The sequence below is a fragment of the Clupea harengus genome, chromosome 12 (genome assembly GCF_900700415.2).
Source record: "Clupea harengus chromosome 12, Ch_v2.0.2, whole genome shotgun sequence".
In the NCBI taxonomy this organism is placed as follows: Eukaryota; Metazoa; Chordata; class Actinopteri; order Clupeiformes; family Clupeidae; genus Clupea; species Clupea harengus.
The window spans coordinates 13,519,110-13,535,255 of NC_045163.1; the positions used below are offsets into that span (position 1 = coordinate 13,519,110).

General features: G+C 43.9%; 1 protein-coding gene across 8 annotated transcripts in view; it reads left to right on the forward strand.

Moving 5' to 3' along the window:
* The window catches only part of mast4 (microtubule associated serine/threonine kinase family member 4), a 109,507-nt gene that overhangs the window by 42,453 nt on the left and 50,908 nt on the right, over window positions 1-16,146 (forward strand). For all 8 annotated transcript variants that reach the window (XM_031577267.2, XM_031577268.2, XM_031577269.2 and 5 more), the window contains one exon: window positions 12,702-12,733. In XM_031577267.2, the coding sequence (XP_031433127.1) occupies window positions 12,702-12,733 (32 nt within the window). The remainder of the gene's footprint in view (window positions 1-12,701; window positions 12,734-16,146) is intronic.

A 16,146-nucleotide genomic window follows, 5' to 3' on the forward strand; every position in this document is an offset into this window, starting at 1 on the left:
GTCATGCCTCATGGGTTTCAGAGTGTTTAGCTGGATGACATTGTTCGTGGGAAATATAACCATTGTGCTTCAATGGCCCAGATTTGATTTATCTATGACAATTCAGTGCATGGATATGGCTTCCCTTTTCAAAAGATGGAAAAAGTCAAATGATGACTCCTGTCAGGGTTTTGTACATTTTCTGTGGGGTGTCTTCTGAATTGAAATGGGTAGGAAATGTGTGTTTGTTTGTGTGGGTGTGTGCTTTTTTAGAGCTTGAGTTTCCTTTTCAAACTAAAATCAGTAGTGATTTTACGTATTACTTATTCATAAATTATTTTACTGGGGTCCATTAATTGGAGGAAAAAATAAATGCTTTCATGTGCAAATAGCAATCACCCCTGTTGACAAGAGTGAGGCAATTTTTTGCCTCTGTATCACAGTTTTCCCTCTGAATTGAACCATTTTCATCAACAAAGCTCTGACTTGGCCTCCTGTAGATTACGGATTACAGTCAGGACCCCTCCCCTTCCTGCGCTGGGGTGTTTGCTGAGTGCCTCAAATGAATACAGGACACTTTGCATCTGCATTACATTTCACTCAGCTGCCCGTTAACATTTAGCGTAATTGCAAAGTCTGTTTATCAGGGGCTGGCAAAAGGGGATAATTTTCTCCGCCATGACCATTATTCTCACTGCTCTTTGTTGGCAAAATTAACTTTAGCCAGATGGAGGCTACCTCTCTTCTTTGTTCTTGTTTCTTAGGAACCCTGTGGCTCAACGCACTCCTCTGTGCGACTTAGAGGTGTTACCTCAAAGAGTCCTAAAAGGAAGGCCCCCCCCCCCCCCCCCCCCCCCCAAAAAAAAGAAAAACCTTTTCATGTCTCCAGTGATGATGGTCATAACCAGAACAAATGACAGAACCCTTTGTGTGGAGTGGAGACAGTGGAGGCGGCAGACAGACGGTTGTCTTGCACAGGCGAATGAAGAACGTAATTTGTCAGGCAAATGACTGACAGTTCTCTGAGCGCAGTCTTCTCTCATGGCTGATGGCCTTTCAGAGGCAATCCTCAGGTGTTGTTCTCACCACTCAAGATCAAGTCAGACCTCACAACTTAGTGAGTCTTCACGACTTAACACTGTGTGTTTTCTTTTTTTTGACAGAGACTCTAGAAGGTGTTGAGTCCAATTTAATTTATGCTTTAACTCAGGACTCTGCCAGCCACATACGGTGGAAAATATTCAAAGTAGGGCTGCGTTTGTGACTTCCTCAAAGATGAGACTGTGACATTTGTTTCCGCTGGAAGCATGTTCTATGGGGATCCATATGCCTTGTCTAGGCTCTTCAGTTTCGGACCCTTATCTTCAGGCCTATCAAATGTTAAGGGCATTTGTGCTTCCTTTCCAGAAAAAGGGGTGGGTGGGGGATCTGAGTAACAACACTGTGTGTTGATTGTTTAATACCGTAAAGGAGCTTTATTTTCTTTTAGGCTCTGGGAACTTCTGGGAACAGTCCAGGAAGTACGTTGCAGACATACTGTGCCGCCCAGGATTTGACTCCAGGCCAAGGTCACTTTCCCATAGACTCCCATTCACCCAAGTCCCTGGGGGAATGCCTTACGCCCAGGGAATGCCCCCACCAAGGGTCCAGTGCAAGACCACTGCTAGGAAACAAGCAAATGCATTGTACCAGTCTGAACTGGTGCCCTTTCCGTGAGGGTGTTTGCATTGACATTGAGTTTATGACGCATAGCTGGGAAATTTAGTTCTATATTTAGCAGGAAGAAAGAATTGCATGTTGAGTTGTGGTTGATCGAGGCACTGCTCGTTGACTTGTTGACTTGATCAAGGTTTTGGACTGATTGAAATAGATTGTCATGCTCTGCAGTATATAACCAGTTGATTCATTGTTTCGTTTTTTTTTTTTAAGCCATTCCTGTCATCATGAGCATGGGTTGGTTTGGCCATATAGGATTAGCTCAGCATATCGAAATGCACCAAGTGCATACAGGCACTGTAATTAGAATGAATAGACAATACCGAGCCTGCATTAGCTTTGTAATTACAGTTTCGGTAGGGAACGTGCCACAAATCCCAAGGGAGAATGTTTGGTTTCTTTGTTGAATTTAGCTCAATTTCACATACGCCAAGACCAAAAAAAGCATGGTGCTACTGTTTAATGAAATGTGCCCTTGTAATTGCCTTTTTCCATGGAGATAATTACTCTGCAGTAAACCTTGTGAATATGTTATGTGTGTTGTGCTTTTGAAGAGGCTTGTGTAATCCCTCTCACAGCTGGGAATACTATAGAAAGTTCTTGCACTCTAAACAATAGGAGAGCTGGTTGAAAACAATGGTCAAGCATGTCTGTACTCCAGGGCTGGCATTTAGTTAAGAGCAGGTGTTACGGTCTTGCTTAGCAGAAGGTTGAATGCTTATAGCCCCCTGAAGAGCCTCTTCCTCAAATTGAAGGACTGGCTACAAGCTTGCAGAGGTAGTCATGCTTAACAATGGAAGATGATAATCATGCAGAAACGTCCTCTTTTTCTTTGCTTAAAAAAAATGCTCATATCCAAAACGATGAAAACATAACCATCACATGAATAGTTAAAATGTGCAGAATCTACTCGCATATATTCACTGATAAAAATCATTAATCATTAATTGGGCCTAGTCAGTTGTAAGACTACATAATTACAATTTGGTGTTAACATAAATTACTAACTGTAGCCGTTAATTGAACATGTTGCCAGTCTCCCTCTCTCTGATGGCACTGGCTAAAAACCACCTGACGCCCGAGTGATACAATCACAAAACACTCATCAAAATTTAAAGTACAATCTTCTCCCGTTGCGCAGAATCAGGACGTGACATTTTCATATTGATATTCGCTGTCGGTACTCTCTCCAGCGTGGGGCCTGGTTTGCTTGGTGTCACTCATTAGCATACGTGTTTGCTCTTTTTACCCCAGATGCTGTTTATCTACACACCTACACGGACTCTGTTCCTCACCAGCTTTGGTGGGAGGGGGGTTGCAGAAAAGGGGGGAAAAAATCCCTACTCTGTTTGTTCTCACGTTATGACAGGCCATCCCGACGTGTGGATCGTCTCTGATCGTTATCTGATCGCGTTCGGCTATTTATATTCACCGCATGGCATTTGCTCACAGGCAGCACGGGCGCTGATAATGCAGCCATTTGGGAACTCCACACGTGGTCAGTGCCGCCTTCTAGGTCTCTGAGGCTTCCGACTGAAAGCTGTACCGAAAAAGAGGAGGGGAGGGGAAAATCACACATCACTCTGTGTCAGCTCAGGTCTGCATTTAAAATCACCCGAGGAAAAGTCGAAAATGAATGAATGCATTCATGTCATGAGTTGTCAGAGCGGTTTGAAAGCAAAGTTTGACTGCTAAGTAAGGAGCCTGTCAAAGAGCTGGAGCAGAAAACACAATTGGACGTTTTTTAAATTGGTGCTGTCCACACAGGGTGTTTTTTTTTGTGTATTCTGATGCCCACCTGCCTGCCGTCTTTAGCACCTGTGCGTTGGCTTCCGTCGTGTGTTCCTATGAACCGTCATCTGTCAGTCACATGGTCACGCCTCTACGCCAAGGTGTTACAGAGGAGCTGGAGGTAGAGAAGAAATTCTCAAGGTGGAATCATGCCCTTCCAGGGTCTCTTTCATACAAGGGTAACTTTTGTTAAACATGACGACAGGACAGTGTGTTTTTTTATTGTTCAGGTTAGTATCAGCGCTGACCAGTAAACGGCAGACATATTTTGTTCTTTGTTTCTGTGGCATTCTTCCTTTGTTGTTGGCTTTATTATAACCCTAGTGGGCACTCGGAGATGTAATCAAGACTGTTGTATTAATCACACATTTTTTTTAATTTTTTTTTTTTTATAACAAGGACACGTTAATTGCAGCGAATGTTACCCACATAAACCGAAGGCTTTCTTTTCATTTGCTCTGTGCTCTGTTTGATTTGGCCCCCAAGGTCTGTGATGCATTGTGTTGTAATCCGTTGAGGTACTGAAAGGGCTGCACATGGAGAGAGATGTGCTATTGCTTTTGCTCGAGAGCGTGATGTGCCTGGCTCTGAGAAATGGTTGCGTGACTCATCGGGAAGGAGAATTGCCACATTTATAATGTTCCATCTCCCGATGTGAAGAGCAGTTTAGATGTCAGCACATTGATCAGTGGATATAAGCGGCAGGAACTGTGAGCTTCGCCATAAACACTAAAGTAAACCCCCCCCCACCCAGCCCCCTCCACCCTAAGGGAACATGCACAAAATCAATATCAGGAAAACGGTCATTAAGTGTGTCGGAAAGAGGACTGTCAAAATGTTTTGCTAAGTGTGCATTTTGGGTCAAAAATGGAAGTAGTTTTAGAGTGATCGCAGTCGAAAGCGTATCAGATCCAACAGAGACTGCATTCACCTCATGCCGCTTGTGAGCTGTTTGTCGAGAGCATGAGGGTGAGCTGTAGTGTATATTGTATTCTACAAGTGTCTGGGCTAACCTTACAGAAAGCCAATAAGAAAACACTCTCTTCACAGCCCCCACCACCCCACACACATTTATCTGATACACTCTCTGCAGCTTTTAGAGATCAGCACTGACTCTGCTGCTGATTGCGTTATTGTTGGCTGTCAGTCACGCTGGAAATCCCAACAACAGCCCTGCTCATGAGGCCAGTGTGAGCTTGGCCCCCTCTTAGATGCCATGATCACATCATGTGGTGTATTGATCTTCACGACCCTCGCCAATACTGAGATATACCCAAGATACTCGTGCTCCCCTTTTAAAGATTGAAGTCAGACCCCTGTGTGTGTGTGTGTGTGTGTGTGTTGTGTGTGGTGTGTGTGTGTGTGGTGCTTTGTGTGTTGTGTTTGGTGAATAAATAAGCTGCCAATTTTAGGTACTCATGTCCACGCTCTTTAGAACATTGAGTTACCTTTTTTTCCCTTCTCTGTTGTTCCCCATCTGGCGTCAGTGGGCGACTTTTCCGTCTTTATGCTCTTTTTAAAACCTGAGTGTGCGCGGGGTGAGTGATAAACCTCACAGCGATGACACTTGCACTAAAAAAGAAGAATCCCTGACTTTAAGTGATTTTTCAAGTGAAGAAATTTTAATCAAGTCTCATTTGAAACACCAGTCATCACCTGAAAGGCCAACTCTCATTCCTCATGTTCATCCTCTCCTATCTCCAACTAATTGCAAATTTGAGTGTAAAACCCTGCACCCCCTTTCTCTTCTGATCAAAAGATGCTTATTTACCACGGAATGTGGTCAGTAGGCATACGCCAGAGCTTAGTGCGATTCTCCTGATGAAGCAGAGACAACATCTGGCTCCATGGTAAGCCAACACTCATCAATCAATCTATTAGCCGCCAGACTAAAAGTATTTTGAAATGTCTCTTTCGTTTTTAATTGTGTGGCTGAGGAGGTAAACCTATACTGCATACTGTCACCGTAGCCCCGATACGAGTAACACCTCACACACAGAGAGGGAGAAAAAGAGAGAGTTAGAGACGTAAAAATGAAAAGCTTGCGCACACATACATAAGAACACAAACACACACACACACACAAACAAAGAGCTTTGTCCTCAGTACTGGTTGACTGCTCCGCTTTCATGCCTGCTGTCAGCCTGTGCCCCAAAAATGCATTCTGTTTTCCCTCAGTCTACCATGAAATGCTGCGACGTATGCGTTTTGCACTGTTGTTTTGAACCTTTAATCTCGACTGAAGGTGGTCTCCTTTGGTAAAGGGTTGCCAATGAACAACAAAAGGTGCTCCATGCACATTTCCTGTGTCTTGTGTATCCGTGACACTCTCCCAGTTTTACTTCTGTGCACATTTTTTTTTAAATGTCTTTACACTCTTACTGAGCTGGAGCATGTATTCTATTTCTTTCTGCTCTTTTTCTTTTCCTTTTCAAAATGAGTTCATGTCTGCCATATCTGGATTGAATTTGGAGGTAGGGGACTGTGGTAGCAGACTACAAATCATGTCACTGGGTTTGTTTTCAACCTGAAACATGCATCATGGGCTGCTGAGGACTTGAAGAGGAAAGCACTCACACAAACACACACATGCACACACATATACACACACACACAAACACACACATACACACACACATGCATGCATGCAACCCCCCCAATTTCATGCAAGTCAGCGTTTTATCCCTAGTGCAAGTATGTGCACTTTTGATCTTGATGGGTAAGAAACCTTAGCCAACTCAAAGGGAATTATTAATACTGCATCACAAGAGACTCTTTAAAGAGGCCTTAACACAGCTTTGATGCCACAACGGAGGGCTGGAGGAGGTTTCAGTAGCGGTCATCCAAAGACACTGGCCCTCTGGGTGGTTGGGTGGGTATTGGCGTTACTCGGCCTACTACCAGAAGTAGGAGAAACCCACCTCATGTCAAGACTTCATAACTCCTTTTGACTCCTACGTTTTGTATTGCTTGGCTCGGTATCTGAGCTGCTACTGTTTCGCCCTGTGTGCGTCTGTTTGCAGAGATCTCTCTTCAGCTTTTTGAAAGTTTAAGGAACGATGAGCGAGAGCTCTTTTGAAAATTTCATCTGATCAATGTAGCGCAGGTTTGAAACGGTTCCTTCAAAAGCCTCCAGGTCTTTTTGAAGTCTTCTATCAATATCTTATAATTCCTTGCATGAGAGAACCTTCCAGTGTCTTCGATCAAACCGGTTTTAACTTTGACGCAGGTTTGAAGATTTTGAAGTCCTTCCAATCCTTTTGCACACAAAAGGCCAAAGAGTTGGTGGGAATCGACCCATTGCAAATAGATATTGACAAAATCAGCAGTTGTACTGTTAGATGTTTTTTTTGTCAGTATTGTAAGGCACTGGTTCTATAGAGCGAACAATATCCTGTTATCCAGAATTTTTATTAAGAATTTATCAGGATATAGTCCAATATCGCTTTTATCATGTTCCCCGTTTATCCATGGTGTGACGGCCCTTGGGCTTGTTCGCTTCTTTCTGTTGCCCCTGTCCCTTTTTTAAATTGGTTCCTCCCGGCGGGTCACCTGAGATCTGCCTCACTTGTGTCCACCTCTTTTAAAATCTCAGTTAGGCCGGCCCCAGAGAGGAGGGAGAGACAGGTGGCACATGTACTTCTCTTCAGTTGGCCTTTGTTTTGCGTTTGTCGCACTGTTTTACACTGCACAACACCTAACGCTCATCCAACACTTCCTTTCCATCCTGATTTTTACTGACTTTCCTACTGACAGTTTTGCCGCCTTTATGATTCTGATCGTGCCTTTTTCTCTCGTTTTGTTTAGCTTACTTGAAATAAATCCTTGGCTTATCTTAGTATAAAGTGCGTGTCCTGGTACTTCCCTGAACCGCGTCATTACAGGGGTGACAAATGGTGAAATGCAATTGTAGGGGGTTCTTATTGAGGTATTTCTGGCAACTGACATAACAACATTGGTGCCTTCCCCACATCCATGTCATGCTTCCTTATGTATGAGTATCATGTGGGCTGGGCCACATGCTCAACATCGCTGATGTTACTTTTAGGATCCGTGCCATGCTGGAACATTTGGATGTCTGCCGTTGATGAGTTTTGACAGGTGCGCAGATGGCTGTTAATTTGGAACGGTGCTAATCAGCGCTGTCTGCGGTGATCTTTCTATAAACAACCTCAGCCTCTGCTCTGTTGTATAGCTTTACAGTCTCCGCACTGGATCGGCTGTAGGATTTCACTGCGCCACTGAGGCAGAAAGCAGGGAGGTGGAGGAAACGAGACAAAAAAAGACAAACCCACAAACCGCTCTCACATGTTCAGCCAACAATTTGTGTCAGCAGCAGAAGGTGGTGGCTATGGAGTCTGATCAGGGATCAGCTGAAGCGGCAAACATGTTACATGTCGCTTGAGAAACAAGCAGCCCCCCCCTCTGGTGCTTTGTGGTGCCGATGTAAGGAAATTGTACATCAAAACATGTTTCCTGAGGATTTGCAGACATTTTTTTTTATTCTGTGCGATTCGTTTCATGACACGGCCACTTCTATAAAGACAAGAGAGCTTAGTGAAAAAATAATGAAGGTGTGAAATCAATCTCTTCGTTGTGAATCCAGAAAATCCCTTTGAGAATTCATTAAAAGTTTTCTTTCTTTCTTTTTTTTTTTTTACTTCAGAAACACACAGGCTCATCCTCAACCACCCAGCTTCTACAGTCTAGTTTTCTATCTGCACTGACTTAATGATCAGTCTCACCTCAAAACACATTGACTTTGTGAAAATGTACCATCGGTCCCTCTCCCTGTTTGTGAGGCTTTCTTCTGTACTGCACTGTATTTTACAGTATGAAGTATCGAAGTACAGTTAATTCAGGCCAGTGATACAAGCAGGTAAATGATGCATTAATCACAGGTAGATCAAATGGCAGACCTGTGGCTTTGAAGAGGATTGAGAGGAAAATGAAATGCAGTTGGAACATGCTGGATTATAATTGAGACAAATTGTCAGATATCTGCTTTCTGATGAAACGTTTAGCATCTAGTTAGAATATAAATATTGAGTTTTACTTTGTAAATAAATGCTTTTATTATTGTATATGCTGGTCTATTTAATGTTGCACAAGAATGAATGCTGGCAACCTCCAAAGACCTTTAATGATGTGGTCATTTTGGTTGTAGTTATTAAGTTAACAGTTCCAAATTGATAGTTTAGTATATTTTATGAGACTGGTGAGACTGAGTCATGAGACTGATGTGGGGCTGATCTATTGTTTAACCACTATGGTAGACACCACACTTGTGTGTCCTCCATGTGTTCAACTTAATTGATCTGCTGTTGTGTGTTGAATAGTTGACACCTATCCAGTCGGGTGAGATCAGTAACATTCTATTGGTGCTGGTGTCAGGATGGTACCAGTTGGCCTTGGTGGCCCTCGTGAGGAAAGTATTAACATTTAGACACGATTGCACCTATATTCATTTGGCGTACATTCACAGGTCTATTGTCCTGACATTCATTTGGTGTTGTCCTTGAGAGGATGGTACATATTGTACTGCCTTTGCTTTGGTATTCCTGTGTGAGGACATAGCTAATGCACCAACACCTGTCTGGAAGCTGTCAACAGTCCTTCACTGACTGGTCAAAGTAATCTGTTCTTTATCTGGGAACTGTTTTGAACCCAGAACTGTTCTCGATCTTAGAAACAGGCGGCAGTCAAATTGCATCATGTCTGGTTCAATGCCTGTCGGGGTGTACGCTGATATCTCTTTCTCTCTCGTTCTCTCTCTCTCTCTGTCTGGCTGTCTGTCTTACATCATCACCCCATCCCAGCTTGTAGCCCCTTCTTGTAAGGCTCTTTGTTGTCAGCGTTTAGTCAGTGGTTGTCAAGCCTGGCCTCTGCTGCTCTGTCACACGACCTCTCGCCCCTCTGCGGGCGGCAGATAGATTGAACGGCGCGTGCCTCTGATCTCTGTGGCCAACCCCTCTCTAAGCGCACCCGACCCCAACATACATCACCAGAGTCATCGCCACGGAGCCGTCCAGCTCCACAGGAGGTGGACCAATCAGAGCGTGAGCGCATCAGTCTCTCTGATCTCATAGTCCTCTTCCGTCAGCCAGTATTGTGAGGAGGGGGACAGCAGATGACAGCCGCGGCAGAGTCACTTACTGCAATGTTTTCTCTCAAACACAGTCACACATACACAGTCACACACACACACACACAACACACACACACACACACACACACACACCTACACGCTCGCACACACTCATTGCCATACACACCTGAAGAGCTGTCATTAGGGAGGACCACGCAGAGTTCCTCCTTTTTGATGTTGTGAGGAGACTTGGAAAGATTCTATTTCTCTCCCTCCCTTTTTCCCCTCGCTGTCTTTTTTTTAATGTCATTTACCCAGTATGTTGCGGAGGGAAAGTTAGTGTCGTTAAGATGCATGTCAAACCCAGATGGAGAATAAAGCCTCAGCCACGTGATCGCTTCAGCAGAACCTGCTGCGTTCCTTTTGTCGGCTCCCACTCGTTATCACGACATCGCACCGCAGCCCCTTTCAACTCGGAGGCATCAATGCCAGATCCACAAGAGAGCTGCAGAACAGAGTTCCTGAATAGACCACCTTTACACCAAGATTCATATTCATGAGCAGTTGAAGAAGTATCGATGGGGAAAAGAATGAATGAAGCAGTGGTTACACTTTATATAAGTGCTATATATACGTTTTCTTGCTTAACAGAAACACGTCATGCTCATTGTAGAGGGACTGCTATTATCTCCATTACTAAGAGGCATCCACCTGTATGATGTGACTCATTGCCACAGTCATTAAAGTGTGTCAGTAGCCTGCAGGCACCTTTCTCTGGCTGTGTTCTGGGCTGGAGGTAGCCTGTTGGCTGGACTGGGGACGATTTTGTGGGCCTTGGTTGAGAAGCAGGTCATTTGAAGAAACAGTTGACCCAAACTCCGGGGTTACCTCCCCCACACTTAACAGTCGGTGTCTTGGGATCTTTTGCCCCCCCCCCCTCTCAAAGATTGAATTGACCTCGTTGTGTTAATGCTGCTGTACATGTGCAGCCAGGTGCTTATATCTTGTGGAGAACCTATGGTTTATTCATGCTGTTTAATTGCAGCGCTCTTTGCCCAGTTTTCATTGTTTTTTCCTGAGTAGATGTTTTCTCTCCCTCTCTCTCTCTCTCTCTCTCTCTCTCTCTCTCTCTCTTTCTCACTCTATCTTTACTGCAGCTGATATTGCCCCGCTCCCCCCTCCTTCCCCCCACCATCAGTGTAAATCACTCGGGCTGCGCTAATTAGCCATGCTAACGGGAGTGGAGCTCCTTCCCAATGTCACGCTGACCCATCCGCCCAGATGAGCAGCAGGTGGGGGCTGCACACTTAGCCCTGATGGATGACCAGAGGGTCTACCGTTGACTCACAGCACCTCTCTTATTAGTCAGGGTGGAATTTGAATTAATGGTTTATTTGAGACAAAGGGGCATGTGCTATGTTTTAGTAGATTGTGCAGTTTTCACACGTTGCATGCTATTACTCGGAGTCTGGCATAAGGAGCTTTTTTTGTTTTGATGCCTTCCTGAGTATTTGCTCGCTGTGCCTGTAGTTATGGTGATGTTGGTGGCTCAAATTTGTGTAATTTTCCGCTTTTCATTTCCATTTCTCCTGAGGTGAAAATTGAATGCAGGAGCTGGATAAACACAATTCCTCCCCAGAGACCATTGAGAGAGTGTTTTTTTTTTTTAATCTAATTTTAATCTCAATTTTATTTTAATTCAGTTCAATGCTTTACTGAAAGCCTCTGGCCATATAGCATTGCCTTTGTGTGAGTGCTGTTGCCTTTTTCAGTGTGTTTTTTTCAACCCATCGAATCACTTTCACATTTACACCAGATTTGCATTGCCAGTTCATGTCACCTGTGCATGAGCACTGAGTCCCAAGTGCCCATTTATTTATTGCAAATGCTGCCCTCTGGTGGCGTCTCTGTGTCATTGCTTTTCTTTTTATGGTGGTATAGGCCTTTTGTATGCAGTACATCCTCCTCATCATGTATTAATTTGTAAACACAACAAAACGTTGTCCTGGCACGTCATATTTAGTTGACGTACAATGGGCAATGCCGGCATTTTTTAAACCATTTTAATCTAATTTGATTAATGATCATTTCATTGCTTTTGCCAATTGGGCCATTTAGACACTTGGTTCATTCAGTTTTTAGCTGAAGTTTGGATATTAATTTTATTGAAGAATAACTCTTATAATCATTTCCTTTTAAACTGCAGAATTAAAATGATGGAGTTGTTTTCACCATATCGTTATGGATGGCTTTTGTTTGTCAATAGCTGTAATCTACTTATTGGGTTAATCAATGAAAATGCTGAAATTGCTGCCAAAAATGTGTTGGTTTTCCCTTTTATTTGACAAATAAATATATATGTATTTTACCTTAGCCAGACCTAAACAAACATGCAGGCATGACCTATGCAAGCATGACATATGCAAGCATGACATATGTGCTCATCACCTGAGATGATATCCTCTTCCATCTTCATCAGATATATTTACTGCAGTAATGCATTTCATATCAGGCTGGGGTGGGAGAATGGCACGTTGGTTAATTATTCATCGCGAGTGACTCAGTGTTTGGATCCGTTTGTGGAGGCAATAGAGAAACTGGGTCGTTCCTTTAGAGCCAGGAGAGTGAGGTCATGGCATGAGGAGCTGGCATCTCAGCCAGGCAGGCACTCGTGGAGGACACGTAGCATAAGGGTCTGCTTCCATGGCTAAGAGCCTGGGAGGGTGAGGCGCCTTGACGGCTGTTTGGGACAGAATCTGGGTGTTTGAGATCACGTGTTGGGGAAATCCCCAGATCGCTTACTCAGGAGCTGGTGTTGATGTTGGTTTGTTGGAGTATTTGTTTATTTGGAAATGTGATATGTTTTGCACTGAATAGCACCTGTTGTTTTCCTGTCTGTGTATCTGTCAAAATAGATTGTCACAAAATGGCACAACAATTGTAATAGCACTATTACCAGGGGAAAACCATGCAACTAAACGTGGTCAGTTAATTTAGGTTTTTTGTCTGTTATCACTTGACACCCCATACTTTGTCTGCTTCCACATATTGTGTTATTTTTAGTGCGTGCTAATTTGAGAGATTACACAAAATCTAACATGCTTCACTTTTGTTCTTTTGCCCACAGAAGGAGCTCAGTCTACCCAGAAGAGGGAGTTTGTAAGTAAAAAAGGATGTTATTTATCTATTGCTTAGGTCTTTTGCATTTTTGTGCACTTTGTGGCCATCATCAGGAAATAGCCCATAGAGCATTTAGAGTCAAAAGTGAGAAGTTTCACCCTACTTGCATTCGAATTAAATCTTGTCGGTGCTGATCTTTAATTTTATTAAAATGAGCCACACAGCTAGAGAAGAGACATGACTGCTTAATAAACACACAGAAAGCCTCTGACATGCTTGTAATCGCAAGCTGAGTTTGAGTTGTGTATCCTTCACTGCTGATCTAGTGTTCTGCTATGCACTCCTTATCAATGCTGTGGACAAAGAAGCTTTAGCTGAAGTAGTGGAATGTTGATGGAAAGGATGTGTGATTTTGCCGGTTCCCAATGGGAAGTACACTAAATTATTTATGCCGTGTTGTTGGGTACATTCAAAATGTAATGCTACACAGTGTGTATCATAGTACTTAAAGCGTGTCTTATCTATAACCCTGGTAAACCCCGTCAATATCATGTTTTTCAACAGTTGCCCCCCCCCCTGTGTGCATATATTTAACAATGACCCACAAAGGGAAAGACAGACTATCCATTCTGGGTGTCAGTTCTCCTCTGTGACACCTATCCTTGAATTTTGGCAGTGTCTGGCTATTTAATTCTCAGGCGCAAATTAGATTCCAGGCCTGGACCTGGGGACTCGCCGAGCGGCCTTATTACTGGTGACCTAAAGGCTAATATAACACTCCTACTTCCCAGGGGAGCTGCACCTCTGAATCATATTTATGGTCCACATATTATGGCCTGGGATCTAAGAGCCTATTTACACAAGGCATTTATGTGCCGCAGGCCTCCAGATGGATTGATTCTCTCTACGTGCAGATGCCTACTGGCCTCGGAAACTAATGTAGACTGAATGAAGAGAGTCGGTCAAAGGAATCAGGATGTAGTTTGAATGTGGAATGAATGAACTGGGGCTTACTAACAAATGAGAGTTCAGTTTGAATGTAGAATGAAGGTAAAGTCACTCAGGAATCAGGATTGTATTCAAACGTAGTATGAATGAACCCAATCAGGATTTTGCTGGATACTTCCACTCCAGTATCCATTTCATCTTGGAGAACCTCTGCAGTTCTTGCTGTGAAACTCAGTAAAAGCATATCCGTTCTGTACTACCCTTGTTGTTTTGTAATGGGGTTATGCCGACCTCTCTACATGGGTGGTGTTTATGGCCTTGTCACCCTGAAGCCACTCACAACTGAAAGAGAACAGCAACCCCCCCCCTATCCAATATGCTAATCACACTACACAACCCTTGGACATCACTGGCAGGAGATCATGTGGGCAAAGTTGCAGAACTATTGCAGGACTATTTAATTATCTCTAGTGGAGCTGTGTTTGTTGTGGGGGGTTCCAGCCATGGGCAGTTCAGACCAGCAGTTTAACCTCATACTCCTGTGTGTGTTCAAGAATACCCACGTGCCAGCCCACTCACATTTTAACAGCCTCAAAAGAGAGTCGGAAATGAAATGTCACGGCAAGGTGTGAAACAGAGAGTAAGATCTTGATACATCCCATGTAGGTTATTTGGTTATGCTTCATTGAGCGTGTGTGTGTGTGTGTGTGTGTGTGGGACAGGGTTCCTCGGGGGACGGGGACAGGGACGGAGGGGGCTTGAAATATAGCTCAACAGCTTCTAGATCCATCTCTTCCTGTGGTCACAGGGGAAGGTGGTATCAGTCTCGAGGGTTTTCCAGGCCATTTAAAGATGTGGTTTGCCACGTGGAACCTTCCCCGGATTGTGTGTGTTGTTTTAGGGCTCTGTGTGTGTGTGTAATAACTTGGCACAGTGTGTCTCGTCCCACACCTGCTCCCTCAGCACATACAGACGGAGGCGACCCACTAATGACAGCCAGGAGACTGCTGCTGCAGGAAAGAAACAGCGACGTGTCTCTTTCGGACGCAGAGCCAGTGAAGTTGCCATGGAAATCTCACCGTTGCCTCATGTTCCTCTCATTCTTTCATCTCTGTGCTTTTGTACACTGATCACACTCAGACTACTCTAAAGAGTGAGATAGAGGACTTTTGCACACGCTGCCTTTTGCCTCCTGCATTGTCTAAGACGTCATGCTGTCACCACCTGATTGTGTTATGTCTATCCAGAGACTGTTATTGATTAATGTGGTTGTTGTTGGGGTCACACTAGTCATCGCTAAGATAATCACCCAAGTACTTTATTTGCTCAATTTTTTTGTGGGTTAGTTAATATGCATGTAACAGCCACCCTTCTTGAAAGTGCTTGTCACTACATAGGTCAAAGGTTTGATTTTTCATTGGTCTAAATATAGCCTGTGGCTGTTGTTTTTGTAGCGACCTTAATGAGTCTTGCGCCTGCCATGGTCGCATAAGTCAGATGTATTACATGCAACCGATCTGAGCAAAGGGGGGGCATCAGAAGTTCAACATCCCATTCCCGCACCATAGCTCCTAAGCTAATCACTTGAAAGATATATGAAGAGGCTGATTTATTAGGTCTTTTATGAAACATCTCGTTTTCCATCTGGGCTAGCATGCGCTGCTATTAAATAGTGTAAAATGTTTATGAGGTCCAGATTAGCGGTATGCAGGCCCTTCCCTGAAGAGGGAGGGAGGGAGGGAGGGAGGGAGAGGAATGACTCCCTTCAGGTCCGCACAGGTGAAATATTTTCCCCATCAGAGCTTGGCACTTGGCCTGATCATGAGAATGGAGACATCTGCTCCTTGAATCTCTGCCATGTATCCTGACCCCCATCAAGTCCCTCCACTAAAGCTGGAATGGGCTAAAGCACTCCCCCTACTGGTGAATTCTACTCTACCTATACAAACTGTTTTTTATTCAGGCACCACATGTTTAGACCTATCTGTACATAGTACATAGAGTAGCCTGTCTGTTGAAAAATGGTTATGGCTAAGTTTAAGGTATTGAAAATAATTTGGACATACTGGGTTATTTGTGCATGAGTGTTGTATTGTCTATACCTTGGGGAGAACAAACTACCTTAGAGAACACCTCCCTTTTGTTTCGTCAATGACTTTTCCTCTTTGTTTAACATTTTCTCCCCCTCCCAGTGTTGTATTGAAATTCTGTCTGTGCACGCTTTGTCGCCGTCTCCTGTTCCTTTTCAGCAAAAGAATAGCACATCCTGCTCTCTCCTCCTCTGCTGTAGACACAAGAGAATAACACCTATTTACACTGGGAACAATAGAAGGAAAGTAGAGCACAGGAGAAACCTCTCCTGACATTGAAATATTGTCATTTTATGCTTGGGGGTAGTCTGTAGATTCTCTCTTGGTCCACGGATGCATATCCAGCCGTAGAAATTGGGTAGAGAGATGGCATGTCAATGAATCTTTGGCCTTTGTGCTGGTGATTTATGAAGC